This window comes from Betta splendens, chromosome 8 (genome assembly GCF_900634795.4).
Source record: "Betta splendens chromosome 8, fBetSpl5.4, whole genome shotgun sequence".
In the NCBI taxonomy this organism is placed as follows: domain Eukaryota; kingdom Metazoa; phylum Chordata; class Actinopteri; order Anabantiformes; family Osphronemidae; genus Betta; species Betta splendens.
The window spans coordinates 7,328,022-7,353,046 of record NC_040888.2 but is presented as its reverse complement, the minus strand read 5'-3'; the positions used below and the strand labels follow the sequence as shown (position 1 = coordinate 7,353,046).

Below are 25,025 nucleotides of genomic sequence, written 5' to 3'. Positions count from 1 at the left end.
CAAGAGGATCCTGCAGAGCATCACTTGGTATCAGGCTAAGTCTTTAGGCAGCTGAGCTGTTTGTTTAAATTGTTGTCAGCCTTCATAAAGGATCACTGCCCTGCAGAGATTGGAGCAAGCCAGCGGTGAATGTTCACGTTACAAATGAAACCAATTAGTTCAGCTCAGGCTGCGTTGGGATAGAGTCTGTGATGAGACACTGCTGCTGACAGAGGGAGGAGACATCCCAGAGTTTCTGCACAGAGCACAATACAATATCAGACCAGACAAGACAACAAGCACTGGGTCTTCAGAACAGTTTGTATTTAGTTTTCTTTTTTTTCAAATCTCTTTGGACACAGAGTAAAGGGCTTTTCCAAAATTTAATTTTTAGTTAACATTTAATTTTAATGTTGGGACCCATTACTTCAGTTTTCACTTAAAATGCAACACAAGTGACTTGCAAAGAGATTCATGTGACTCGTGATTTCAGCCGCTGATCATTGTGCATCCTGGGAAACTGGAAAAGTGTGACATCAAAACAGTTTTATCGCAGTAAGTTCTAATTCTTTCAATATTTCTTTATTATATCACTAAGTAACATCTGCTGTAGCATAGATTTAAATATGTTTGTGCTCATTGTTTAGGAGTTGAAAAACTCATGATTAAGTAGTTAAATCATTATGATCACGTAAACCTTGGGAATCATTTAACTTGGAATTTTCCTGCACTGAGCTCAGAAGCAACATTAGTGGTTTGTTTCAGATCTTTTATGTGTGTATGATGTTGTGGTTGGATTTGATCTGATCGGTCTGCTGACTGCCACATAGAACTGCATTGATTCTGGCTGGTTTGTGTTGAATAATGTTGACCTGCAGAAACCATGTAAGAAGTGTGTTAAATCTGCAGTTTAACACCAAATACAGTAGTAGAAGTGTCATGACTTGTGTTATTCCTTCACTGCCAGGGCGTCCGGTTCATCAAACAGATGGAGAAGATACAGACGATAAGTCTGATCGTTTTCCTGACGGTCTGCGTGGACGCTCAGAAGCGTCCGCCGTCCTCAGACAGCGGAGGAGGGCGCTGCTCCTACACCTTCGTGGTTCCGCAGCAGAGAGTCACGGGGGCGCTGTGCTTGGACACGCGCTCCGCCGCCACCAACTCCTCAGAGGTGGCGGCGCTGAGGGCGGAGCTCAGGCGGCAGCAGGAGCGGCTGGAGGAGCTGCAGGCCCAGCTGGAGCAGGGGGGCGCCGTCGCCGCGGAGATGCGGGCCCTGCGCCAAGAGAGCGACGGCATGAACGCTCGCATCGCCCAGCTCTACGCTCAGCTGCTGCACGAAGTCATCCACAGGAAGGACCAGGCTCTGGAGCAGCGTCGGGTGGAGAACCTCCTGCTCAACGCCACGACACAGGTGCTGGTGCTGGTTTCGCATCACAGCCGAGTCATCGTCATCAGTAATAAAGGCGTCTAAGTGTTTGCTGTGGGTGGTGGAACATCTCAGGTGCTGCAGGTGTCCAGTAATTACAGGGAGCTGGAGAAGAAATACGGGGCCCTCACCTCCATCCTGAGCTCTCAGAACCAGTTTATTGCACGTTTGGAGAAGCAATGCGAGTGCAGGGACTCTGCTCCTCTGTCATCACTGGTAGGTCGCAAGCTGTGGTATGCGTGCAGTGGTTTCACGCGGCGCTGACCCGCCTTCGCTTGTAATCTGTCCGCACAGGTGACGAGCGACCCGCCGAAGCCCCAGCCCAGCGTGCATCCTAATTACAGCTCCGAAGCCAGGGAAACGGGCAACGACGTTCAAAGGGACCAAAGTGCCTCGCCGTCACAGCAGGGGAGGACGAGGGGAGTCCATTCCCTTCCCACCGCTGCAGCCAGCGGCCCCACGGACCCTCCTTTCATTAGCTCCCCCGTCACAAAGGCTCCAGGTACAACGCCCACCTCAGACACGTCTTTAAGCAGAAGTACTGGCCCAGACCCAGACGCGTTTGTCTGAGCGTTTGAGGCTCCTGTCAGAGTGACTCCACAGCTAAGATAGGCAGAGGGAGTCAGTGACCTGCCGGTATGTGCCTCTCTCTGGGAATTCCTAAACACAAGCAGACACAGACACAGCCTCGCTATGAAGCACGTAGCTTTAAAAAAAACAGGTCTGCAGAATCAGCTCAGTGACTGACCGCTTCCTAAAAGAGCTGACGTCTTAGTTGTCTGCATACGTGCTCGTCAGGGTCAATATGATGACGTCATCGTCACTTAGTCTGGCACGTTTGCGATGCAGCATCCATGTAACGCTAACAGTAAGAGGTTTATACTACACAGCGGGCAGCTTTTCTCATGCTCTCGCACCGTGTTCTGCCCCAGGGCCGTGGCGGGACTGTCAGCATGCGCTGGAGTCGGGGGAGACCTCCAGTGGGATCTACCTGCTCCACCTGCAGGCCGCCAACCGCCTCCTGCAGGCGTGGTGCGAGCAGAGCCGGGCCCACGGAGGCTGGACGGTCATCCAGAGGAGACAGGACGGCTCGGTTAACTTCTTCAGGACGTGGGAGCAGTATAAGGTATGAACGGCAGTGAGGCAGCGATGCACGTGCCCAGAACCGGAGCCTAAAGCGGCGTCTCCGTGGAACAGCAAGGCTTCGGGAACCTGGATGGAGAGTACTGGCTGGGATTGGAGCACCTCTACTGGCTGACCAAGCAGGCCCGCTACAAGCTGCGCGTGGCGCTGGAGGACTGGCAGGGCCGCGAGGCCTTCGCCGAGTACGACAGCTTCCGCCTGGAGCCGGAGAGCGACTGGTACCGGCTGCGCTTGGGCCAGTACCGCGGGACGGCGGGGGACTCGCTGTCGTGGCACAGTAACAAAGCCTTCACCACGCTGGACCGAGACAAGGACGCCTACTCCGGTCCGCTGACATTTTCCTGATCAACATTTCCTGCTTTTTTGCTCGTTTCTGTACTTATTTCTCTGTGTTCGCAGGAAACTGTGCTCATTACCAGAAAGGAGGCTGGTGGTACCACATGTGCGCTCACTCCAACCTGAACGGGGTGTGGTACCGGGGCGGGCACTACCGCAGCCGCTACCAGGACGGGGTCTACTGGGCTGAGTTCCACGGGGGGTCCTACTCCCTGAAGCGAGTTTCCATGATGATTAAACCAACATAGTCACATGGAGACGGACAAGTGTGATGGAAACATTATGCATCAGTTCTATGTGGTTATACACACATAGACACATGGTTGAATTATGGACAAGCTGTAAGGATGTGATGTGCGACGTAAGCTATGTGAAACTGATTATTGTTCAGTCAAGAAATGGTTGTTTTTAAGTGTGCGACGTGCTTCAATAAAATACAAACATACAGGAAGTAAGTTGTTGCATGAGTTTTCTGAACACAGCGGTTGCCGGTTAGCGGTTAGCTCTTGTGCCATTCTGGTTTCTGCTCGCAGGCGGTTTCGCTGGGCGTTGCATTTCCCCTTCTCCTGTTTATCAGGCGTGTGTAACTCATCGGCAGCTCATGTTGTCCGGGACCGGCTCAGACGACGGATCTCGCCCACCGTCTGACTCCGCTGGTCGCAGGGATCCTCCTGGAGCGCACACATCCTCCTGCATCCTTCACCGGCCTCTGACAGGATGCTGCTTCCTCTCATTATCGCGCTTTTACTGCCCGGTGAGTGACAATCTACGCTCTTAAGTGTTATATACTGTAACATATAGTCTTTTTTTTTCATTTAGTCTTGTTTACATATGGCCTCAGTACCTCCATGTCTGTAGAAACATACAAAGATGAGCTGAAAAACCTGCTGAAAATGGCAATTTATCATTTCATCAATTTTTATTTTCTCACAGTGGTAGCATCACTGGTGGAAGTGGTGTAACCACGGAGAGGGAGCGGTAGGTGTTTGTGGTAACACTGAACTTTCCCTGACATCTACATGCAACTGTGACTGTTGAACAACGCCTGCTCTTTCGGGCGGGTGCGGCACTTCTGTTCTGGTGCACTTTGGAAGATCAATTATGATTTCTGTGTGTGGGCTTCACATACTGGAAGTGAATATTGTGATGAAATCTCAACGCCTCTACTTTAGGTTGCAAAGTGTCACTAGCAGCCCTGTAAACATCGTTTGTCTCTGAGCAGGAGTGGTCAGTCTGTGCCCTGAAGACGACAATGATCTCGACCTGGATCCTCCTGAGGTCGTTATAGAATATGGAGCAGAGACGTTGGTGAACTGCACGACCACAAATGATGATTTTCAAGAGATGTATTGGAGCGATGGAACCGGCCAGCGCATCACGGAAGACGAGGAGACTTTCATTTCCTGGCCGCTGTCGGCCTCAGATTGGGACGTGAAAGCCTCATGCACCATAAAGCTAAATAAGTCCCATGAGTGCAGCAAGGACCTTAAAATAACTGTTTACAGTAAGTGTCATTTTGGGTAAATGCTCTGAAAGCAAAGAACAAAATAATAAACAACAGAATTTTATCATTATGTGATTTTGTTTTGCCAGAGAGACCAGACAGGGTTTACTTGCATCCTTTAGAGGCTCTGGTGGAAGGAAGACAACACCAGCTGCACTGTGACATCATCAATGTTGCTCCTGTAGAGAACCTCACTGTGAGGTGGTACGCAAACAATACATTGATGAAGACGCAGTCTTTCAAGCAAACAACCAAAACACCAGTGAACGAGTCGTCCACTCTGCCAGTCACCTTCAGACGAGACGACAGTGTGGTTCTGTTCAGATGTGAGGCTCACTTGGACTTTGACTCAGATGCTCTGGTTACCTCGGACCTGCTATTTGTTCCGGTGCACTGTGAGTAAATGCTAGGTTGTGTCCCAAAGCAACATATCTGTTTCCATTAATTATTTTCTATTAAGTTGTTATTTCAATTAGGAACATTTGATGATTTACACACACTTTCCTCTTCAGATGCTCCTGAGCTCAACATTATTACCAACCAGGTTTTACATGTGCAAGAGGGTGATAATGTCACCCTGGAATGTGAAATTGATGCAAACCCTCCTCCTGAGTATCAGTGGACCAGCGACAAAGGGAACGTGTGGGACAACACAAACAAGCTCACTGTTACTAATATTCGTGTAAGTGCAGACTACAACTGCACAGGCACCAACTATCTGGGAAGCACGACGAGGCAAATCCATATTAATGTGACAAACGTCATCATGGAAACCGCAGCATCAGCACCAGTAGATGGTACAGTTTGTGTCAGACACATTTATATGTAAATATGGATCGCTCACACGTGTGACTGTCAGCTTGTGGTTACTGTTGATTACTAAACGTTTATTTCATGAAGCTAAGTGAATGTGTTCTTGCCAGATACAGATTGCTCTCCGACATTAACCCCTTCTAAACTAGCGGTGAGATTTGGGGATCCAGTTTCAATTGACTGCAACGTTTCAGCGTCTAATTTTGAGGGAATGGGTTGGGAAGCTACGACTGGAGGCACTGGACTGTTAGAGTCGTCCTTTTCCACCTGGAGAGTTGACAATCTAAACGTCTGGGACCCAAAACCTTCCTGTTATGTCACTCTGTTAAATGGACGACAGTGTGTTTCAAAACCATCTATCACTGTTTACAGTGAGTAAACATCTACTGCAGACACTAAACATGAACTTCTTTTGTGTTGAAGGGGTCATGCCACAAAATGTCTGACACTAAATTTAAGTGAATGTTGTGTATTATTTAAAGACTGTTACAGTACACTACAACAATTAGTCTGTTAACATTAAGAAATCTCTTAAATATAGTTCAAAGTTTAAAATCACCTGTTATCGTAAATTTAATTTCAGATTAGTTTGATGAAAAAGATGATTTAACAAACAGGGAACTTCATCTTTTGATTATGTGATTTTGTTTTGCCAGAGAGACCGGACAGGGTTTACTTGCATCCTTTAGAGGCTCTGGTGGAAGGAAGACAACACCAGCTGCACTGTGACATCATCAATGTTGCTCCTGTAGAGAACCTCACTGTGAGGTGGTACGCAAACAATACATTGATGAAGACGCAGTCTTTTAACCAAACGACTAAAACACCAGTGAACGAGTCGTCCACTCTGCCAGTCACCTTCAGACGAGACGACAGTGTGGTTCTGTTCAGATGTGAGGCTCACTTGGACTTTGACTCAGATGCTCTGGTTACCTCGGACCTGCTATTTGTTCCGGTGCACTGTGAGTAAATGCTAGGTTGTGTCCCAAAGCAACATATCTGTTTCCATTAATTATTTTCTATTAAGTTGTTATTTAAATTAGAAACATTTGATGATTTTAACACACACTTTCCCCTTCAGATGCTCCTGAGCTCAACATTATTACCAACCAGGTTTTAAAAGTGCAAGAGGGTGATAATGTCATCCTGGAATGTAAAATTGATGCAAACCCTCCTCCTGAGTATCAGTGGACCAGCGACAAAGGGAACGTGTGGGACAACACAAACAAGCTCACTGTTACTAATATTCGTGTCAGTGCAGACTACAACTGCACAGGCACCAACTATCTGGGAAGCACGACGAGGCAAATCCACGTTTATGTGACAAACGTCGCCACGACAACCGCAGCATCAGCACCAGTAGATGGTACAGTTTGTGGCAGCTTGCCGGTACAGTTGACAAGTTCCATGAAACCGATGGAATGTGTGACAGATTCAGATTGCTCTCCGATATTAACCCCTTCTAAACTAGCGGTGAGATTTGGGGATCCAGTCTCAATTGACTGCAACATTTCAGCGTCTAATTTTAAGGGAATGGGTTGGGGAGCTACGACTGGAGGCACCGTATATTTGTTGTCACCCAGATTGTCCAGCTGGAGAGTTGACAAGATGGAAGTATGGGACCCAAAACCTTTCTGTTATGTTTTGTTAAATGAACGTCGCTGCGTTTCGGAATCATCTATCACTGTTTACAGTGAGTATACATCTACTGCAGGCACTAAACATGCTGCTTGTCATGCTACAAGGTTGGTCTGTTTCTTTGTTCAACTAACTATTTCTCATTTTGGTTACAGAGACCCCGGACAATGTTTTAATTTCTGCATTTTCTCATAAACCCATGGTGGAGGGCACAGAGTACCCGCTGACGTGTTTCATCAGCAGCGTGGCTCCTTTACAGAATCTCACTGTGCGATGGTACCAGAGCAGCAAACTTCTGCACACAGATGTGTTCTATGAGGCGAATGGAAATGTCACAAAGACTCCTGAGAGTCGGGCCTTCACGTTGAGAGTGGTTCCTGAGCGAGGCCACGATGGGACACCTTTTGAATGTGAGGTTGAGCTGCATCTCGGGCAAGAAGTACCAAAACCTCTGACCTTCAAATCTGAACCTTACATTGCTGTTGTCCACTGTGAGTCCACTGCTTTTATTGACCAAGGGCATAGATGTTATTAACTAACCATACAGTACATTAAATCTGCCAAATCTTATTTCTACCTCCAATGCCATTTTCTCCACAGTTGCTCCTACGTTTACACAGGGAAATCACAGTGAGGACATAAGCCTGGGTGGGGATGTGACTATTGGCTGCCATGCTGAGGGAAACCCTCATCCTGCCATTCACTGGGTCTACCCCCCTGCAGACAACGTGAAGGAGGCCACTTGGGGGCGCCAGAGCAACATAACTATCCAACAGGCCACGTCTACCAACGCTGGTCAGTACATCTGCGTTGCCACGAATGAACTAGGGAAGGTGACAAGGCTGGTCACAGTGGCAATAAAAGGTAAACTTACTTACAGTCATTTATTCATATGCTGCGGAAACATGCAACATGGCATCAAACAGGTATTTTCCTGTGTGTTTTGCAGATGAAGCTGCTCAAAGCGTGCTGGGCTTCTCCTGGTGGTATCTGCCTTTGATCATTATCAGCGTTGTCATCGTGCTCTTCGCGGTCACTCTCCTCCACTGTCATAGAAAACATGGAAGATATAGTTTTATGACTGTGAGAACGAATGAAGAAATCCCTCTGGGCACTAAGTCTGCAGCTGGGGGTATTCATTAGGCTAATTGGTGGAGTTACTGTGGAAACTAAACATGAATGACCCTTTTCTTAGAATATTATAATAATTCACTATTACACACAGGAATTACAGTGATATCTTTTGAATGGAAACATTATAACAGAGACAAAGCAACTATATTATTCAATTGTTTATATACGTGTGGAAGTTAAAATTTATTACGTTTCTTATTATATTACATTTCTTAATCATCTTCATTACTATTTACTCTGGAGGTAAGCTGTTTATATTTTTTTGGTTTCCTCGTGTATTTCCTCTTGATTTTACAGTAACCTTAGACTTCTGGATTTGCTTCTTTGCAAATGTGTTTTAGTCACGTTAACAAAATATTTGGCTGTTTTAAATGAATTGCTACGATGTGCCAGAGTGGCCTGAGCAATGGTCAGGCGAGCGGTCTTCGCCTAGAACGCGGTCACGCAAGTCGACTTTAAAACTTTGTTGCGCATTTATCTTGTCATTGTGGTACTGCTTCTTGGCGCGAGCAAAAGTGATGTGTAAAGGCTCCTCATTTGTTGCGCAAGAGTTCATTAAAAGATCACAATAAACTTTCCTAATACAAAGTGTTATTTGACATGTGATTAATGCAATGGTTAGTGTCTCTTATTAAAAACATCTTGCAATGTGAAAATTGTCTTATGGTCTTACAATAATTGTATACAAGTATTGGAAATATGAAGGGAAAAAGGTCATTTGTTCTGTAAAACCACCACTTTCCTGATGTTTAGATGATAACATTCGGTTTGTCCTAAAACATCCTTCAGATTCCCAGTCATAGCGATGCTTGCTATTGCCAGAGTTATCTCTTATAGTTTGGAATAGTTTTAATTGTGGTAAATGTAACACTGTATATTTCTAATTCCAGACAACACTGTGTAGTCATTTCACACTAAATTTCTCTGACATTTTCCCCATAAAGTGTTGTTCTGACATCAGGTTGTATGTGATTTGGATCTACTGCAATTTGACCACCAGGAGAACAGAAATCACCCTCTACATACTGATCTCGAACTTATTGAAGGTCATCTTTTAAGGAGGTTTATATTTTCGTTGTGGCTGTTTTCCTTGTGGTCTACAGTTGTCTCCTCTGCTCCGTTATCTGCGGCATTAAGAAAAAGCAAGCTCAGCTGGAGAGATGAAATAAAACAGTCAACTTTTAATCGATGAAACGTGAGATCGGTTCTCTCGTTTCAATAAGTCCTTGGTCAGAGAATGTTCGCATCTTACCGTAATTGCTATAAAAGAGACGCAACGAACCCCAGGCAGCGGGAGGGCTTGAACGCGCCTTTTGGGAGGACGGGAGACTTGACCGCAGTCCAGCGTCCGCTCTACTTCAGCACTGCCGCTTTAAGATTCGGGATTTGGGAGTGACGCGGATATGAAAGCTAGTTTATCCCTTCACTTCGCTCTGGAAACTATTTAGACAAATTAAGCAGACGTCTATGGGCAATAGGTGAAAGCTGATTATGATGTTCGATGCGCCTATAAACCGAGCGAAGTGAGTCAGGAGAGCGTCGTGGTCACGGCCTAGTTATCACCCTGGATTATACGTGCCAGGGCCCCCGAGCTGCTGGGATAACTTTGGAGAAGTTCTTTGTACCGCGGACTGGGAGGCAGCCTGGGCGACAACATGGACTGGGGCACGGAGCTGTGGGTGAGTTCTCCATCGTCTTCTATTGAAAACTGCCTACGCGGTCTAGCGGCATTTTCGCGGAGCGCGCGTGCCGAGGACTGTGCGCGAGAAGCGTCCGAAGCTGCGAAACGGTGCGTTCGCGGGCATGGTTCAATTCTCGGACAGTGTACTGTAGCGCTAAGACGTTCAAACAAAGAGTGGCTCGGCGCAATCCTATTTATCACCGGGGCTCGTGCAAAGCGAAGCGCAGGCAGCGTCCGTTTAATCCTGGATCAGCGTTCGTGTGTTGCTGCCGTTTACTCGTCTCCTGTCTTTACACGAAGAAGGAACGTACAGTGCGTGACTCAAACAAAGTGACTTAAAGTAATAATATATGGTGGCACTGTAAATACGGTCTTTACCAGTCCAGTAGTTTAAAAAAGTTCTTTACTCTGCATTAACAGCAACCTGTGCTGAGACCCAGTGGGCTGTTTTACTGTTTACAGTGACACACCTTGTTTCTATAGAGATGAAATCAGACGCTATGATTTGCCTTGACAACAAAGCTTCACCACTGAACGGGGCCTCGTGTGTCCACTGGAGTGGCGTGATTGTTTATTCAGGAGTTATTGATCCTTCCACCATTGATTTCAGCTGGTGTCTCGTAGCGATCAAAATGAATGGCTCCGTCTGGTCGTCCTCATAGATGTGGTCAAAACAAATCACTACAGCCTGTCAAGCGCAGTGCACTAAATGCCTCGCAAACAGTCCCATACACACGCGCACGTATGTTCAGGGAACCTGAATGTGTAAAATGGAGCACTGCAAAGAGGTCGTGACCTCATTACAGTGTGTCCCCCTAGGCCTCCTCGCCGTCCCTCTTCCATCGCACATGCTGGTAACAGCCTAATTAGTTTTGCCCTACTTTGAGTCAGAAGCACTCGTACCTCCAGCAGAGGTTTTTCTATCGAGTGCATGAAATAGTTTAATTGGTTTTAAAGAGAAATGCCACTGCAAATGATTTGGTTAAAGTAAAAGAGATTTCACTTTGGGGTTTTTGTATTGTTTACTTCGCTAGCTGGAGCGTTCCCCGGTTTCGTTAGACGACGGACTGCAGACATAATTGGTTGTGTTAATGTTTGTTTGGAGAGGCTTGGTCCCAGTCAGTGCTATGGCATCTGTCCACTGATTGCTGGTAATCCAGCAGCTATTTTGAGACACTCGTTTTGCAGGGTGCAAGATCGCTGCCCGGGCATTAGCTGCGTTAGCGAGTTCTACCGGGACACTCTCTGGAGAACCACACTGCCTGTCTGTGGCCTACGCCCCTGATTTTCTCTATGACTCAAGGCTGAAGCCATCAAAGCCCGGGTCAATGACTTTCAGGGTGACTCCTGTAGAAGTTATGTGGCAGTGCTGGATGATAGTCTCGTCTGTGGTATAACTGGAAACGGTTGGTGTAGACAGGACCTTATAAAGGTCTTAAGTTTGTAGCCTGATGTGAGTGGTAAGTTCAGTAAGATCCAGTGCCCAATTATTTAGGTTTCGCTTTTATTGTTCAGAAATTCATTTGAGTGGAGAGAAAGTTGCTACTAGTGGAATGTGGTGCAGTGCTGTCTGTGAAGAAGTTCAGAGACAAATGATGATCTATTGAATATGTAAGGCATGGCAGAAACAGCACAGATCCTGTGTATCTAAAAGCGCCACTACTTGGAAGTTGTGAGGAGCAAGTTTCATATGCAACCGTTTATGATTTATGAGAATCACTTCAGTACCATCCCAGTCTATGGGGATCTATAAAGATAATTTTAACTGTGGCTTTCGACTGTAACAAATTGCAGAAGTCTGGCTGCCACTGGTATTTGACTTGACACTGACTGTGCCCATGTCAGCTATGTTGTAGTATTGTTATATTTTTAATGGGATCAGGATTATTCTAGTTGTTTAGTAGCAAAATAAAATTCTGTTGTATTTTGTGTTTCATATTTTTGTTATTTCTCGTCTCTTTCAGAAACCTAATTGTAAAGACATTCCGACCTTCCTTTGCCAATTAAAACTAAGCTCAAATGTTCATTACGTTTTATACTGCAAAACTCTAGTTTTACGTGTTGAACAGAGAGTAATAGGGAAAACAAAGACTGGAATTTTAGTAGCTTCCGTTTTGTGAAAACTGTAGACTCAACAGAAGACAAAAGACTATGAATTTTGGCAGCAAACGGCTCTCAACTTCCTCATGATGTTCCTGACAGCATCAAACTTGACTGACTTATATCATGGAGAAACAATATATTCTTATGGTTAAATAGACAATCTAATCATTAAAGGACTGTTGATCTGTCTGACCTTTTTGCCGACTGATCACCGGTCCAGAGATGGAATATGCAAATAAAGACCTATCTATTTAAAGAGCCTGTACCATGAGCTCAGGGAAGTACTTACAGTAGGTGCTATCATCACTTTCAGTGCTGTGATGCATGAACTCCCCTTCTCCCTTTTGAATCTACATGAAGACTTCAGAAATTTAGGCATTTGAGCCCAACCATTCGCTTTGGTACAAGGTTAAAGCATAAAGCAGCAGTTCTGAGCGGGAACGTCGTTAAAAGCCGATGTTGCCGTTCAATGGTATTTAAACATGTCTCAACTTCCCTCTTTCATATCGCTCATTAATCTTCCCCCGTTCACAAATAATATGCAGCAGATGTTAACAGCCGTGTGTCTTTTGTTACAACAGACGAGTCGAGTCGCTCTGAACCAAACCACTCGAACAAGACTTTCCTAATTTTGTGAAGCTGCTGTGTTTCCAGCACGTGTTCCTAACAGAAGCAGAAAGTGAGAAACGCTGTAGTTGTAGGTTGCCTGTATTGATTCCTGTTCCATAATTAATGGCCCTGAATTAAACCTTGATCGCTGGTTAGGTGCTCTAATGGTGATGGATTACAGGCCTCGTTTTGTTCTGTAAGTGGACTAAAACACTGTCTCATTCATTTGGGTTCGTCTGCTTTGCTTTAACTGAAGGGCCTAAAGGGTAGAGGGGGAACGTGGCCCAACTTGTCGGCGATGCCCCTGCCAGACTGGCCCCGCTAATACTAAGAGGAACCGCTTTGTGTGCGGGGTGCGAGGAGATTGGCTTTGATATCGCGTGTCAGTCTTCACAAACTTGTCCGAGCTTGAAGGTTTCATAAACCTTTTTAGGTTGAATGAGCAAAAGGGGAAAACAACACAACCTCATGATAAAACAAAAAAAAAGGCATCAGATTCATTTTGAATCCAGACATCCCTGTGAATGTGTTAAGGAGGTGAATGAAAAGGACTCTAAAGGTTTTCACATCCCATTGCTCTTCTAAAACATTTGATTCTGGACACTACAGCATCAAATGCAGCACCTTCATCTACTTCCTGTCTGAGAGTTTTATGACCCTTGGTCCCTTTGACATACGACGTCCTCTCCAGCAGCACGGGTCCCCCGTAATTTAACGGAAGGTAGACGGTTAGAAGCCAACGCTAAGCCGTTCCCAGTCATTAGCCACATGCTAACACATGTTTTGTATCCCTCAGCATGTTGTGCTTAATATCTTTTCCTTATTTGTCTCCCGCGCGCTCTTCTCCAGGACCAATATGACATCATTGACAAGCACACACAGTCCGGCCTGGAGCTGGTGGAGAAGTATGTGAAGTTTGTAAAGGAGAGAACAGAGATCGAGCAGAACTATGCCAAACAACTGAGGTAGGGGCCGTCCTCTCGTCGCTATTCTCCTGAGCCCTCGAATACTTTTGTGTGTGTGCGAGTGTGTTTGCATTTGTGCACGTTTAACGGCTGTTTATGAAATGTTTGCCGGGTCTTATGACCACTCTGGGACAGAATCGAGCTTGTCCCCGGAACACTGGCCTCATTCTCCCAGCTGCAGTGTGCTCGTTCTCTCGCTCGCCCCCCCCTCTCTTTCTCTGCACGTCCAGCGCTCGCTCTCCCAGCGGTTTCCCAGCTCGCAGACCCACATCTGCTGAGCTTTGCCAGAGAGGAGAGAAAGTGGGAGCAGACCGGCACATGACAGACAGGATGTGGTCGGGTGGAGAGCGAAACGAGGAAGATCGGCTCTTTTACCGTGTTCACAGTGGACTTGTAGTCCTGATCCCATTGTATAATGCAGTGCCTGCATCGTTTTATACATTTCCCTGCAAGAAATTGTTAATTGTGCACTTTCACTGTCCACAGGAATCTTTCAAAGAAATATAACCTGAAAAGAAGCAGCAAAGACGAGCCAGAGTGCAGGTGAGCAAATGTGTGGTTTTGTCCATCACAAAAGAAATGCATGAATTAAAATAGCCTAAGGTCCAGTGCATTAGACTGTATGAGCGAGTGGTGCTTACTTGTTGCTGGGTGAACAATGAGGGAGGTAACAGTGCCTCTAATAGGAACCAGAGTCCCTCACTGTGGTGTAGCCTGCTGTCGGATCCTTTTACAGCTGTAAAAGGAAACAGGAATAAGGAAGTCATGAGCTTCTTATCATGTTCTGGCCCCCTGTTGACTCGCCCTCTCACGTTATCACCGACCACATCGCTTTGTTTTTTCCTTCCCCACCCTTTCCCTCTCTCATCCCCCTTTTTTTTTTTTTTTTAATTATTATTATTTTTTTAAAATGGCAGGCTGTCCAGTTACCAGGCGTTTCTGGACATCCTGAACGAGATGAACGACTACGCCGGCCAGCGGGAGCTCATCGCCGAGAACATGATGATGAACATTTGCATCGACCTCACTAAATACCTGCAGGAGCTCAAGCAGGAGCGAAAGACGGTGAGCGTCACGTCATCTTAGGCCTTAAATCCACATGTTACATGTACAGCACGTGTGAGAGGACTATAGATTAGAATTAGCATGCACATTCTCATTCTGTGTAGCGGCATGAGAACGTCCCTGTCAAGCGTAAAATGGGGCGATCGCACTGTTGTGACAGGACGGAAGCCTTTATTGTCTCCAGAGGGAGGCCATGGTCTGACTGGTGGTGTGCCAGTTCCCTGTGAAGAATGCTTCTGGTCCCACTGGGCCGCGGAACGCTGCTGCCGACGTCACGTCCCAAACAGAACGCGCCGCTATTTGTTTTCGTGTTTGTTATCGCTATGTGGCTTCACGAGGTTTCTACCCACCCCCCTGTTCGCGTCTGGCAACGCAGCCCTCGACTTACAGCCCGTCTGCTTTTTTTATGTATCTCTGCAGTTTCTGATGGAGGCCAAGAAGGCCCAGCAGTGTTTGGAGAGCACCTACAAGCAGCTGGACAGCGTGAGTGGAGTTTTGCAATTACCAATGGGCTTTTCAAAACGTGTTGTCAAGCAGAGCCATTGTTTATTCCTCTGTGTTGGGTTCTGGATGGAAGAGAAGGCAATGGTCTAAGTAAAAGGATGGGGACATGTTCAATGTGAGGAGTCATTTGTTTATAGTAAAAACAGTTGGACAGGATGGAAAGCAGCTTCCTATTCTGCACTGGTAGCATCAGTCAATCCAAGTGAAAGTGTTTATTCCTATAAATCAGACCAGGCGTTTAATTTCCCCTCCCATCTTTTCTATCTTTACATCAGAGTAAGAAGCGTTTCGAGAGGGAGTGGAGAGAAGCGGAGCGTGCGGCGCAGTACGCGGAGAAAACCGATCAGGATATCAACGCCACGAAAGCGGACGTGGAAAAAGTAACCGGGCGGGAAAAAAAAAAAAAATCCACACCTTAAGCGTGATTTCACTGAGTGGAGGCGTGCTGACTGGTGTGTGTGTGTGTGTGTGTGTGTGTGTGTTCTCTAGGCCAAACAGCAGGCTCACATGCGAGCGCACATAGCGGAGGAATGTAAGAACGACTACGCAGCTCAGCTCCAAAAGTACAACAAGGAGCAGAACCAGTTCTATTTCAGCGACATGCCGCTCATTTTTAACGTAAGGCATCAAATCATGGAAATTAGACTAATGTGAACTTTTTCGGCACAACAAAAATAATTGTGTGTAATTGTGTGTTTCCTAGAAATTGCAGGATCTGGACGAGAGGCGAGTGCAGAAGCTGGCGCAGGGCTACATTTTGTTCTCGGACACAGAGAAGCACGTGATGCCCATCATTAGCAAGTGCCTGGAAGGCATCACCAAAGCTGGCACTAATGTCAACGAGAGGAACGTAAGTCGGTCGCAGCGCGCTCTGTTTGCTCCGCTGCCACGACTCTGGGTTCATCTCACTCACAACTGTGCCCATGCAGGACTCCGTGGTCGTGATAGAGCAGAACAAGTCCGGGTTCGAGCGTCCTGGGGACTTGGAGTTCGAGGACTACAGCCAGGGCATCAACCGAGCCTCGTCCGACAGCAGCCTGGGCACGCCTAAGAGCCACGTGGACCTCCCTGGAAAGAACAAGAGCAAAAACTTCTGGCTTTTCAGCAAAAGGAGCAAGGTAGGACGTTCACCCAACGCAGCCTGACGGGACCTTTTTTATTTGCAGAAGTGCTTCCGTCCTCCGCCCTCTCTACCAGAGATCAGCTATTGCATATTTGAAAATCTGTTGGTGACCAGTCAAATGAGTGGGCGACAGCAGCATCGGTGCAGGAACCACAGAGCAGCAAGCAGAGCTCATCGTGTACCCACACACACACACACACACACACACACACACACACACACACAGACACACCTGCACCTCATTATGACAACGCACCACTCTGTCATTATACTGTACGTGTGTACACACACACACACACACACTCTTTGCATGACTCCTGGCTGCGAGTGAACAAGCCTTGGCCCCCTCCGCGCCCTCGCTCTCTCTGCGGCGCGGTTTCCAATAGGTCAGCTGCCCGTCGGCATTGTGCTGCGCTTGTGCCCTCGTCAGCGCGGCGTCCGGACAACATTGAATTTTCCCCTCCACAGGCAAACACACTGCCTCCATTATAGCGCTCCGAGACTAACATAACGTCTGGCGTCACAATAAAATCTTTGTATCGCCGTCGGGATGACACCAGGTTTTTTTTGCCCAGTCAGAAAAACAAGCGGGCCCCTCTGTAGCCGTAGAGTTAATATTGACCTTTGGGCGCGACCGCTCCCCTCTTCGGGTCGAGAGCATCGGCACCTTTTGAAAAACACATCGTATCTGAGAGGGTGACTCTTAAAGCAAGCAGGCTGACCACTAAGGAGCTAATGGTCAGCCTGCTCCCGTCCTGCTGAATAGTCCCTCCTCTCTCTCTCTCTCTCTCTCGCTCGCTCGCTCGCTCGCTCGCTCTCTCTCTCCCCGCAGCACTTGCTCGCCCAACGCCTCTCTTCTCTCTGCATGCCTTCCTGGGCTCTGCGCTGTGCTGTGCGCTCTCCTGCTCTGTGTATGTGTGCGGCACGGGCCTCTGTGTCATCAGTCATGCTCCTCCAATCACTCCCGAAGCACCGCGAACGCGACGCTGGCTTTATTGCCTCGGTTGAACTATCGGTTCCTATCTGCTGCCCAGACATTTCCACTCTCGACCGATCCCTTGTGTTCAGATCCGTGTACAGGACGGATCAGCTGTTCACTACAAGTGTAGTATTTCCAGCTCTCCATATTTACGTGTAGGACTTTTTCGACATTCAGTCACAAAGACTGGTGGAAGCTGTGGTTGGTTGTTTACTTTGTTGTTTTTGTACGTGCATGCGCTTTATTTATTTTATTTATGAATGAATGAATGAATGAATGAACGTGTGTGCCAAATAGCCCAGATGTGCGTTTGTGCTTCCATGCTTGGGTTTACTCCAGTGTTGTCTTCCTGGCTTTGTGGTGTGCTTCAAGGTGTTGACGGTGTCTTTTTCTTTCCCCCTTTGTCACCCCCCTTTCGTTTTTTTTTTGTCTCCCCCCTCTCCCCCATCCTCTACGCCACCCCTACGCCTGCATATCTCGTGCTCGGGTGCCGGTACTCTGCTTTCCTTCCACCCCAGTTGTCTCCCGCCACCCTCCCACCGTTCTCCACACCCCCCGCCCCCTCGCCCGCTAATGGACCCCCCTCCCCCAAGTTTGGCCGGGACCCCCTGTCGTACTGTTTGAAGGAGATCAATAAGACAGTCAAACCGAGAATCTCTTCCTTCCGGACGCTCAGGAGATCGGTGAGTGACCAGAAGCGAAGGGTTTGGGTTCCAGGAGATGGCCTCTCGGGGACTCGCACATAATCCTCTACAAGTGACTGAGCTGAATGTGTTAATATGAGAGCATCCACTTTAAAGGGATTGTGATATTTTCCTATAGACAAGATGTTTCTTTCTTTCCCCAGAAGTTTACTCCGGAGAGGATCATGGTAATGTGTACATACATGGGCTTTTCAGTTGTAACACACATAACATAGTGGCCACCTTTCCATTACAACAGCTCATTTATGATAATTCACCCTTCATGAAACCTTTGCTGGACTTTTTAGGCGATTAACCATTTATCATCCAGCATTATGTTATGGGGCTTGTCCTTGTTTTCATTGAGTCATGGGTTTGTATTGAGGAGGTGGCCACCTTGTGGTGCAGGGGAAGAATGTTTGGTAGCACGGGAGGAAATTGAGCAAGTCGAAGCCTGATTTTGAAACAGCTTTTCTTTTTTCTACCTATTGTTCTTTTTACTTTATTACTTGATCTTGAAGAGAAATTGAGTACAACAGAATTTACATGTGCACAATTTTCCCGTCTGGTGGTTTTGGCTCAGCTCAATACTCTACTGTTCATCACTTGGCTTATTATTAATGAGAAGTCTAACAAATGTGCAACTAAGAGATTCACAAGTTTAAATCTTTCAGTTAAACAGGAGCTTGAGGGTTTACGGGTCCAACAGAGGGTTTTTGGGCTTATTGGCATGAAGTTGCAGGAGTATTGCATGTTTACCGTTAACCAGCCCTTCTGAACTCTTACTCCCAGCCCACGGTGACTGAGGACTTCGCCCATCTTCCTCCAGAGCAACGCAGGAAGAGATTACAACAGAAATTAGAAGAGATTCACAAGGAGTTGCAAAAGGAAGTAGACCAGAGGTGTGTGAGCGGGTACCCTGTGTATTAATAGCCATCTCTGGCGGCAGCGTGGATGGAATATTCATGTTGTGCATGCCAGTGTTTGAATTGTTTACTCAAGCCTGGGCTCTGCAGGCATCCAGTTTGGGCTCAGAGTCACTCACTGACTCCCTCCCTCCCCTCCCTCCCTCCCTCCCTCCCTCCCTCAGCGAGGCCCTGGGGAAGATGAAAGATGTGTATGAAAAAAACCCTCAGATGGGGGACCCTGCTACTCTGGCATCTCAAATTAACCAGACGTCTCAGAATATAGAACGGCTCAGAGGAGAGGTCAATAAGTATGAGGTAAGCATGAGCTCTGATGTTCATTTATATCTCGGGGCCTCGTTTTTTTAATGCTTACGTTAACTGCTCATTTAGACCTGGCTGGCTGAAGCAGGGGGTCGAGGGGAAACGTTCCGCTATAAAACACAAACGTTTAACAATAACGGAGCCCACGATACAAACAGGTAACGCAAGCAGACATTATGCTACACGCCCCCAGGTGTTGTCTGTGCTTTATAAGAAACCTGTGCCTTTTTGTTGTTTTGTTCCAGCCCTGATGGAGCGCAGACAGATGACGCCACTCCCGATCCCTCTCAGGCCATCTATGCCGAGTTTGATGACGACTTCGAGGACGAGGAACTTTCTGCTCCTATAGGAAAATGCACGGCCATGTACAACTTCCCTGGTACGACACAGACCCTTGAGCGCCACCTGTCTGCGATGGATGGAAGTGTGCAAATCATGACTTTAGACCGGGAATCATGACATTACAACCATTAATGGGCCAAAAATCACGAGTCAAACATTTTTCTTCTTCTGTGGTGTAACTCATCAAGGCTGGTGTAGGCTTCAACCTTGGCCTCTGTTCTTTCCTTTCCAGGTGCCAGCGAAGGGACAATCTCTATGCAGGAAGGGGAGGAGCTGGCTGTGGTGGAGGAGGACAAGGGGGACGGCTGGACCCGCGTTCGTAGGAACAATGGAGATGAAGGCTACATACCCACTTCCTACGTCACCATCACGCTAAACAAATGACACGTGAGGAGGAGAGATTAACACTTTACAGAACTGGATTCAGTCGTTCCCAGAGGACCAATCACAGAGAGACCCTGCACTCTGGGCTGGACCTCTGGCGTGTGCAGGAAGAGGGTCTGGATCAGATGCTTTGATTATTGGTGCCCTACATGGGCAGAGGAATGGTGCTAACATGGCTTCCTCATGGCTCACTAGCAGTTACCTAAGCCACAGAAACCATTATTTTATGATCTGACAGTTTTTGGTCTTGCTTAAGTCTTGCATATAGGAACCATAGGAAAAGGAAGAGTTAACACCAGTTATACTAGGAGGAAGTGAGCTCAGCTGTTGCATTTAATATCTGACCTGCTCTGACCCACAACGCTCACTCACCCGCTGAGCCTAGACTCTAATTTGTGTGAGATGGACAACTTTTAGGCTTCAATAGCACTTGCAGAGACATATGTCACTTTGCTCATGGATGAACATGAGACCTGGTGGGTCCTCGAGGGGGCGGACAAGGTCTGAGTGTCAAATGCTCTGCTGTCGTGGTGAAACACACACGCGATCACTAAAATGCTCATCTGTTCAGACAATCGCAGCCATATCGCCAGTGGGTGCTTTTCATCTATAGCAGTAACAAGGATAAAGTACAGTAGCTGTTGCTTGAAGTTTGATTAGCTGACCATTGTACTAAAATAATTTATTACAAATGTGTATGTTTTATGAATTCTATTTACTAGTGACAGAAGTTAAATATGTATTAAGGATGTTCTCACGTTTCTCCTTGCACACACAGTGGACTGTTTGTAGCCACAAAAGGGAGTGAATAATGCACATGTGTAATGTGCTAGGACTGTTGTATTTATGTAATAAATAATATATATTTTAGCTATCACAACACCACTATTGTCTTATTAGCATTTTAACCAATAAACGTTAGTTACGGCGTGAGACAAACAAATGTCTGCAATTATGTAGCTAGCTAATATTGTTTTGTTTGGATTTACTTTACACCTTTTAAAGTTCGTCCTGTTTTTACATCGTTAGAGATTCAACACGAGGCAGTTATTGCTCATTCGTCTTCGGTGCCTTTCTGGATAAGCATTTTGTCTATATACCGTTTTTTCATTTATTGTTTTTTTTAAGATGAAATAAAATTAAAGCACATTTCAAAGATGGAACTGGTCAAGTTATTTCTCTGCTTATAAATAAATGTTTATTTGTAGATGGGTTTCTTGTTTTGTCACATTTTGAAAAAAGATTGGATTTTGTAAAATAGAAGTAAATAAAGTCATTTTCATATATAATATATCCGTATCACATTGTAAAGCCTCCATTTAACCTCTGCTTTCTCAGTGATTCAGATTTATTTACTCTGTACACATGTTCTGGTGATTCTTTTCTATATCTAAGCTGTCATTGTTTCAGAGGAGGATGGTAGTTACTGCTGTATCTACCATCAGCTGCAGATGCTCCACGAAATGCCACAAAACGTGGAACAAAGCCTAATTCAATTCTTTCGGTGGATCCAAAATGAATTGCTCTTCCTTTGACCACCAGCTCATCGGAGCACATGCAGCTTATCTCCAGTAGGTGGCACTGTTACCTTGTTTTGTAGGGAAGTAGATTAGATGCATCCTTCAGTCTTGCTCTCTGCATAATTATCTTTTCAATATAGGCCATGCATTTGCATACCTGATTAAATTGCTCCTGCTTCAAAACCATACTGTTTATGATGACTAATAAATAATCTCAAATTGACATGTGCCCCGCTTTCATCTTCACCTTATTGACTACAGCAGACAGCTGAGGCAAAAGACACTGTACATGGACTTCAAATGCAGTGATTAATGTGAATTATTCAGCCATTTTTAAAGGCGGTAAAACCACTGAGGTGAAGTGGCACAGCTCTGTTCAACCAGGGGGAGGAACCGCTATTGGCATGTTATGGAACTGCTTAGACAACTAAGGAAGAGGAGCACCATTGACATGCAAAGCCTTTAGTCTCAAGATACGTTAAAGGTCAGCCTTCAATAAAGCTGCTGGATGCAGCCGACATCCTGCGTCCGCCTGCAGCTGGGAGACGAGGCTGCATCCAGGCGTCTTCGCAGCCTAATTGAATAACACGCAGTGGAGCAGCTCCGGTGGCTGCCACTGTGGGTTCATAAGCAGTTTGCACCTCCAGCCACACCCCAGTGAGCTGCGGCAGCATTTGCTGTGCCCTTTGTGAATCATTAAAGATATACCCTTTATACAAAGACGGGGTAGCTTCACCTCGGCTGTCACAGCTTACTAAACCTGTAACAACATCCACCACCTCTCCCCCAGTAACAGATAACAGACTAAGGCTGCTTCAGTGCATTGGCATACATTGTTTTTCTCAAGATATCGTCTCATACAGTATCTCAAAAAATTTGCCCCATCTCTTACACAGGATTAAAATTTTTATTATCGCCTGAGTGTAATCCTGGTTTGACTAATTGGTTCATTTTAGCCAATTCACTATAAAACATTTATGTCCCCCTTCGTTCTGCCGCGTAATAAATTCATGATTAATATACAATTACAGCGTAAGTTATACCTTTGTGTTACTTAACATCACAAGGAGGATGAAAGGAGCCTCGTTTCCGCAGCACAGAACAGGACCTAAATCAAAATGCTACCACATCTCAGGCAGTAATGGATATAGCCTCAGGGCGGTTTCTCTATGTAAATTAAAACATTTTCTGTAACCTTGAGTAAAAAGGTTACATCATACACTCAGGCAGAGCCAGAGGCTGAGTGTGATTTCACTACAGAAAGGTTGAAATTAAAAAAAAGAAAGGTTGTGATGGCGGCGTATGTGGTCTCTGGTGAATCTGACTGTGACAAGTGGCTGAAGTGTAGATGTGGGAAGAGAAGAAGGCACTGAAGAATGTCAGTGCACATTCTGATGCTGCTTTGACAGGTTTGTGATACTTCTTTAAAGGGTTGATCCGTATAGTGCATGTTTAAAGAAGGATTTGGCTCAGTGTCCCGTCCTCACACTGGGCTAAATGGCTCGGCGATTATTTCGTTTTTTCCCTTTCAAGGCTGTTGGGAGACCTGGGACCTCGGAGGTCGTGGGTGTTGCTCACGATGTGTCTATTAGCTGGTTTTGATGTTCCTGCGTCGAAGAGTAAAGGTGCTGCTGGCCTCCCACTTGGCTGATTTCAAGGCTTCACATTCCCACTAAGACTGATACTAATGAGCACCAACCTGAGGATCAGTAAATCCTTCAAGGTAATGGGATAATATGGGAATAATGGTATAAAAAGCTTCCTGTACAATCTTATTCTGCCACAGTCTCAGTATTCAGTATCAGCCCCCTGTAAGAGTGTAAGTGATGTATCATAGGCCCTTTATTATGAGGGGTGCTGGTACAAAATAAGCAATTATTTCTCAGCCTACTGCACCACAGGTGATTAAAGATTTAAGAACTTGATCTTCCAGCAGTTGCTGCAGGGAGAGAAACGACAGAGACGGAGGGAAACATTTAAGCTGCTCTGCAGCTCCTGTGGTCTAATAGCATCCGAACGGCCGCCACAGAAGGAACTTAACCAGCTTAGCTGAAGAATAAATGGATAATTAATATTTAAGGTTCACGTCAGCTCAACTTTGTGATGTGTAAATTTCACAAACGCACAGCTGACTTTTATGGATTTACAAAATAAAAGCATGCATCGCTGATCTCTGCCTTATTCACATCCTACAGCACAGCTTGAGGACAATATTTTGTCTGTTTACAGCTCCTGTCTTCACTCACTTTGGTATTTGGGGATATCCTGAGCCTACGAACACTAGAAGCTCCATCAATCAAAAGTATTTTAATGCTACCCTTAAGCTTGATTGCACAGTCCTTTAGTAGTCTGCTTCATTACAACTCAGAGTCAGGGCCACACACTTCTTACATAGCTACTTGACAGATGAGCTCACTTATAGACAGCCTTCATTTGACAGCTGACAGGAGTCTGGGGATTTTTATTATTTAATCCGTCTGTGATGAAGTCTCTCAGTGAGCATGGCTTGACGCACTGACCTTCTTTTGTCTGAGTCCATACTGACTTGGAAACCTTCAGTCTAGCCATTGTGCTTATAATCACAGTTTGGCTCTGGACACGTCTGCTTAGTTCAGATGCTTTGATTTTACAATGCCATAAGATAGAAATAAAGCATAATTACAACATCTAATCAAGGGCTGCAGGTTGATTTACTTAAACAAACCTGAGCATCATATTTAAAGAGACGAACTAAAACTAAACTAAATACATTCAGCCTTGTAAAATTATGTTAATATTGGCTTCCTCTTTCAAAATCAATGCAGAATCAGACACGGTTTTGTGTTTTTAAAATCTCAAAAGTTCAGACTATTTCCAAGTTACAGCACAAGTTTTAAGCTGCCACTTAGAGTTTCTGCATAAATGCATATTAACAAATTCAGAAATTGAAAGCTTTCAGGTCACCTGCAAAACAGAATGATTTATACTGCGAACATTTCATTATAACCAAAACGTATTTTAGATAAACAAAAGTTGTATTTTTAAAACTCATATTCAAGCGGCCACACTGAATTACATGCATCGCTTACTTTGATATTTTCAGTTGTCCTGCTCATTGAAAAATAAATTCATCCCCTCGAGTGCTGTGTTCACTCTTCATACCTGTTTTCACACATGACTGCTGATTATCAATTCATCTTCATACAAGACGCAGCTACGTACAGTAGAGATGCCTGTGCGCGTAGGCAAAACCACAATTAGCTAAACAGCGCCCCCCTAAGTGATGTGGTGAAACGCTGTATTACACACCTATTACTTATGACCCGAGGAGTCTAGAGGTTAGTGATCCAGACTCCAGTAATTAAACTCCCATAGCTACGATAAATCATTAGTGCTCTGCCTGGCTAGATTTAGCTGCTTGTGGTTGTGAGTCTAGTGGATCAGATTGTGACTATTTATCCCTGTAGTTATTTATCTTTTAGCTTATGTTAATTATATGTCTCCTAAACTTCTCTTGGTTAGATTAATTAAAGTCAATAAATGTTGGATTTATTTATTATAGAACAAGTGAAATAATAATTTTTGTGGTTTTGTCAAAGATTGTCGCCACATTCACCTCGAACACAGTGGTAGTGTTCGTCACGTTACAAGGTGTTCTTAAATTCACTGTCCTCAGGAGGAGAACTCACAGCAGACGCCACAGTAGCTTTATGACTGTTCTTATTGTGGTCCTTGACATCAGAGAATGAAGCACCTACTGTCACTGCTGTTACAATCTCCTAAAAATACAGGCGGCTGTCTCTTCAGATTCATAGAGCCCAGGAGAGGAAGACACGGGGAACGTCTTATGATGTATCATTTTTAATGGCGGGAACTGAATGGATCA

At 45.7% G+C, this 25,025-nt stretch overlaps 3 protein-coding genes and 1 long non-coding RNA gene across 10 annotated transcripts; 3 read left to right on the top strand and 1 right to left on the bottom strand.

Annotated features, from left to right (window-relative positions):
* Window positions 1–81: 81 nt before the first annotated feature.
* Window positions 82–3,348, top strand: angptl6 (angiopoietin-like 6). The gene is made up of 7 exons (XM_029159162.3): window positions 82–534; window positions 947–1,390; window positions 1,481–1,621; window positions 1,700–1,907; window positions 2,338–2,531; window positions 2,603–2,873; window positions 2,948–3,348. The coding sequence occupies exons 2-7, from the start codon at window positions 968–970 to the stop codon at window positions 3,130–3,132; spliced, it is 1,422 nt and encodes a 473-aa protein (XP_029014995.1). The 5' UTR covers window positions 82–534; window positions 947–967; the 3' UTR covers window positions 3,133–3,348.
* A 105-nt stretch (window positions 3,349–3,453) lies between these two features.
* On the top strand, window positions 3,454–8,629 carry LOC114860508 (hemicentin-1-like). 4 transcript variants are annotated; one of them, XM_055510879.1, is made up of 11 exons: window positions 3,505–3,638; window positions 3,818–3,862; window positions 4,107–4,388; window positions 4,478–4,783; window positions 4,901–5,185; window positions 5,312–5,572; window positions 5,858–6,163; window positions 6,283–6,894; window positions 6,995–7,330; window positions 7,440–7,703; window positions 7,789–8,629. In XM_055510879.1, exons 3-11 carry the CDS (start codon window positions 4,229–4,231, stop codon window positions 7,980–7,982), a joined length of 2,724 nt encoding a protein of 907 aa, XP_055366854.1. In that variant the 5' UTR covers window positions 3,505–3,638; window positions 3,818–3,862; window positions 4,107–4,228; the 3' UTR covers window positions 7,983–8,629. The 4 variants fall into 4 exon arrangements, with proteins under 4 accessions (XP_029014988.1, XP_029014989.1, XP_029014987.1 ...); XM_029159155.3 differs by lacking the exon at window positions 3,818–3,862 and having other exon boundaries at window positions 3,454–3,638; XM_029159156.3 differs by lacking the exon at window positions 3,818–3,862 and having other exon boundaries at window positions 3,454–3,638; window positions 4,104–4,388; window positions 5,318–5,572.
* On the bottom strand, window positions 7,705–13,234 carry LOC129604477 (uncharacterized). Its single transcript, XR_008695384.1, has 2 exons — window positions 12,047–13,234; window positions 7,705–7,885 (listed from the first exon to the last, which is right to left on the bottom strand). It is a non-coding gene; the product is annotated as an uncharacterized LOC129604477 (long non-coding RNA).
* Window positions 9,276–20,931, top strand: trip10a (thyroid hormone receptor interactor 10a). 4 transcript variants are annotated; one of them, XM_029159157.3, is made up of 16 exons: window positions 9,276–9,652; window positions 13,216–13,331; window positions 13,818–13,874; window positions 14,249–14,396; window positions 14,817–14,879; window positions 15,176–15,280; window positions 15,390–15,518; window positions 15,604–15,750; window positions 15,830–16,018; window positions 17,521–17,685; window positions 17,850–17,873; window positions 18,478–18,587; window positions 18,776–18,908; window positions 18,984–19,072; window positions 19,160–19,293; window positions 19,489–20,931. In XM_029159157.3, exons 1-16 carry the CDS (start codon window positions 9,629–9,631, stop codon window positions 19,638–19,640), a joined length of 1,785 nt encoding a protein of 594 aa, XP_029014990.1. In that variant the 5' UTR covers window positions 9,276–9,628; the 3' UTR covers window positions 19,641–20,931. The 4 variants fall into 4 exon arrangements, with proteins under 4 accessions (XP_029014990.1, XP_029014991.1, XP_029014992.1 ...); XM_029159158.3 differs by lacking the exon at window positions 17,850–17,873; XM_029159159.3 differs by lacking the exon at window positions 17,521–17,685 and having other exon boundaries at window positions 9,277–9,652.
* Window positions 20,932–25,025: the final 4,094 nt, after the last annotated feature.

Bases quoted from the DNA above. Each gene is read 5' to 3' on its own strand.
- angptl6 (XM_029159162.3), top strand. From the start codon at position 968: ATGGAGAAGATACAGACGATAAGTCTGATCGTTTTCCTGACGGTCTGC. The intron at 2,532-2,602 runs GTATGAACGGCA...TCCGTGGAACAG, and splicing joins GGACGTGGGAGCAGTATAAG to CAAGGCTTCGGGAACCTGGA. The intron at 2,874-2,947 runs GTCCGCTGACAT...CTGTGTTCGCAG, and splicing joins AGACAAGGACGCCTACTCCG to GAAACTGTGCTCATTACCAG.
- trip10a (XM_029159157.3), top strand. From the start codon at position 9,629: ATGGACTGGGGCACGGAGCTGTGG. The intron at 13,875-14,248 runs GTGAGCAAATGT...TTAAAATGGCAG, and splicing joins AAAGACGAGCCAGAGTGCAG to GCTGTCCAGTTACCAGGCGT. The intron at 17,874-18,477 runs GTAATGTGTACA...TCTTACTCCCAG, and splicing joins TTACTCCGGAGAGGATCATG to CCCACGGTGACTGAGGACTT.
- LOC114860508 (XM_029159154.3), top strand. From the start codon at position 3,602: ATGCTGCTTCCTCTCATTATCGCGCTTTTACTGCCCG. The intron at 4,389-4,477 runs GTAAGTGTCATT...TTGTTTTGCCAG, and splicing joins CCTTAAAATAACTGTTTACA to AGAGACCAGACAGGGTTTAC. The intron at 7,704-7,788 runs GTAAACTTACTT...TGTGTTTTGCAG, and splicing joins GGTCACAGTGGCAATAAAAG to ATGAAGCTGCTCAAAGCGTG.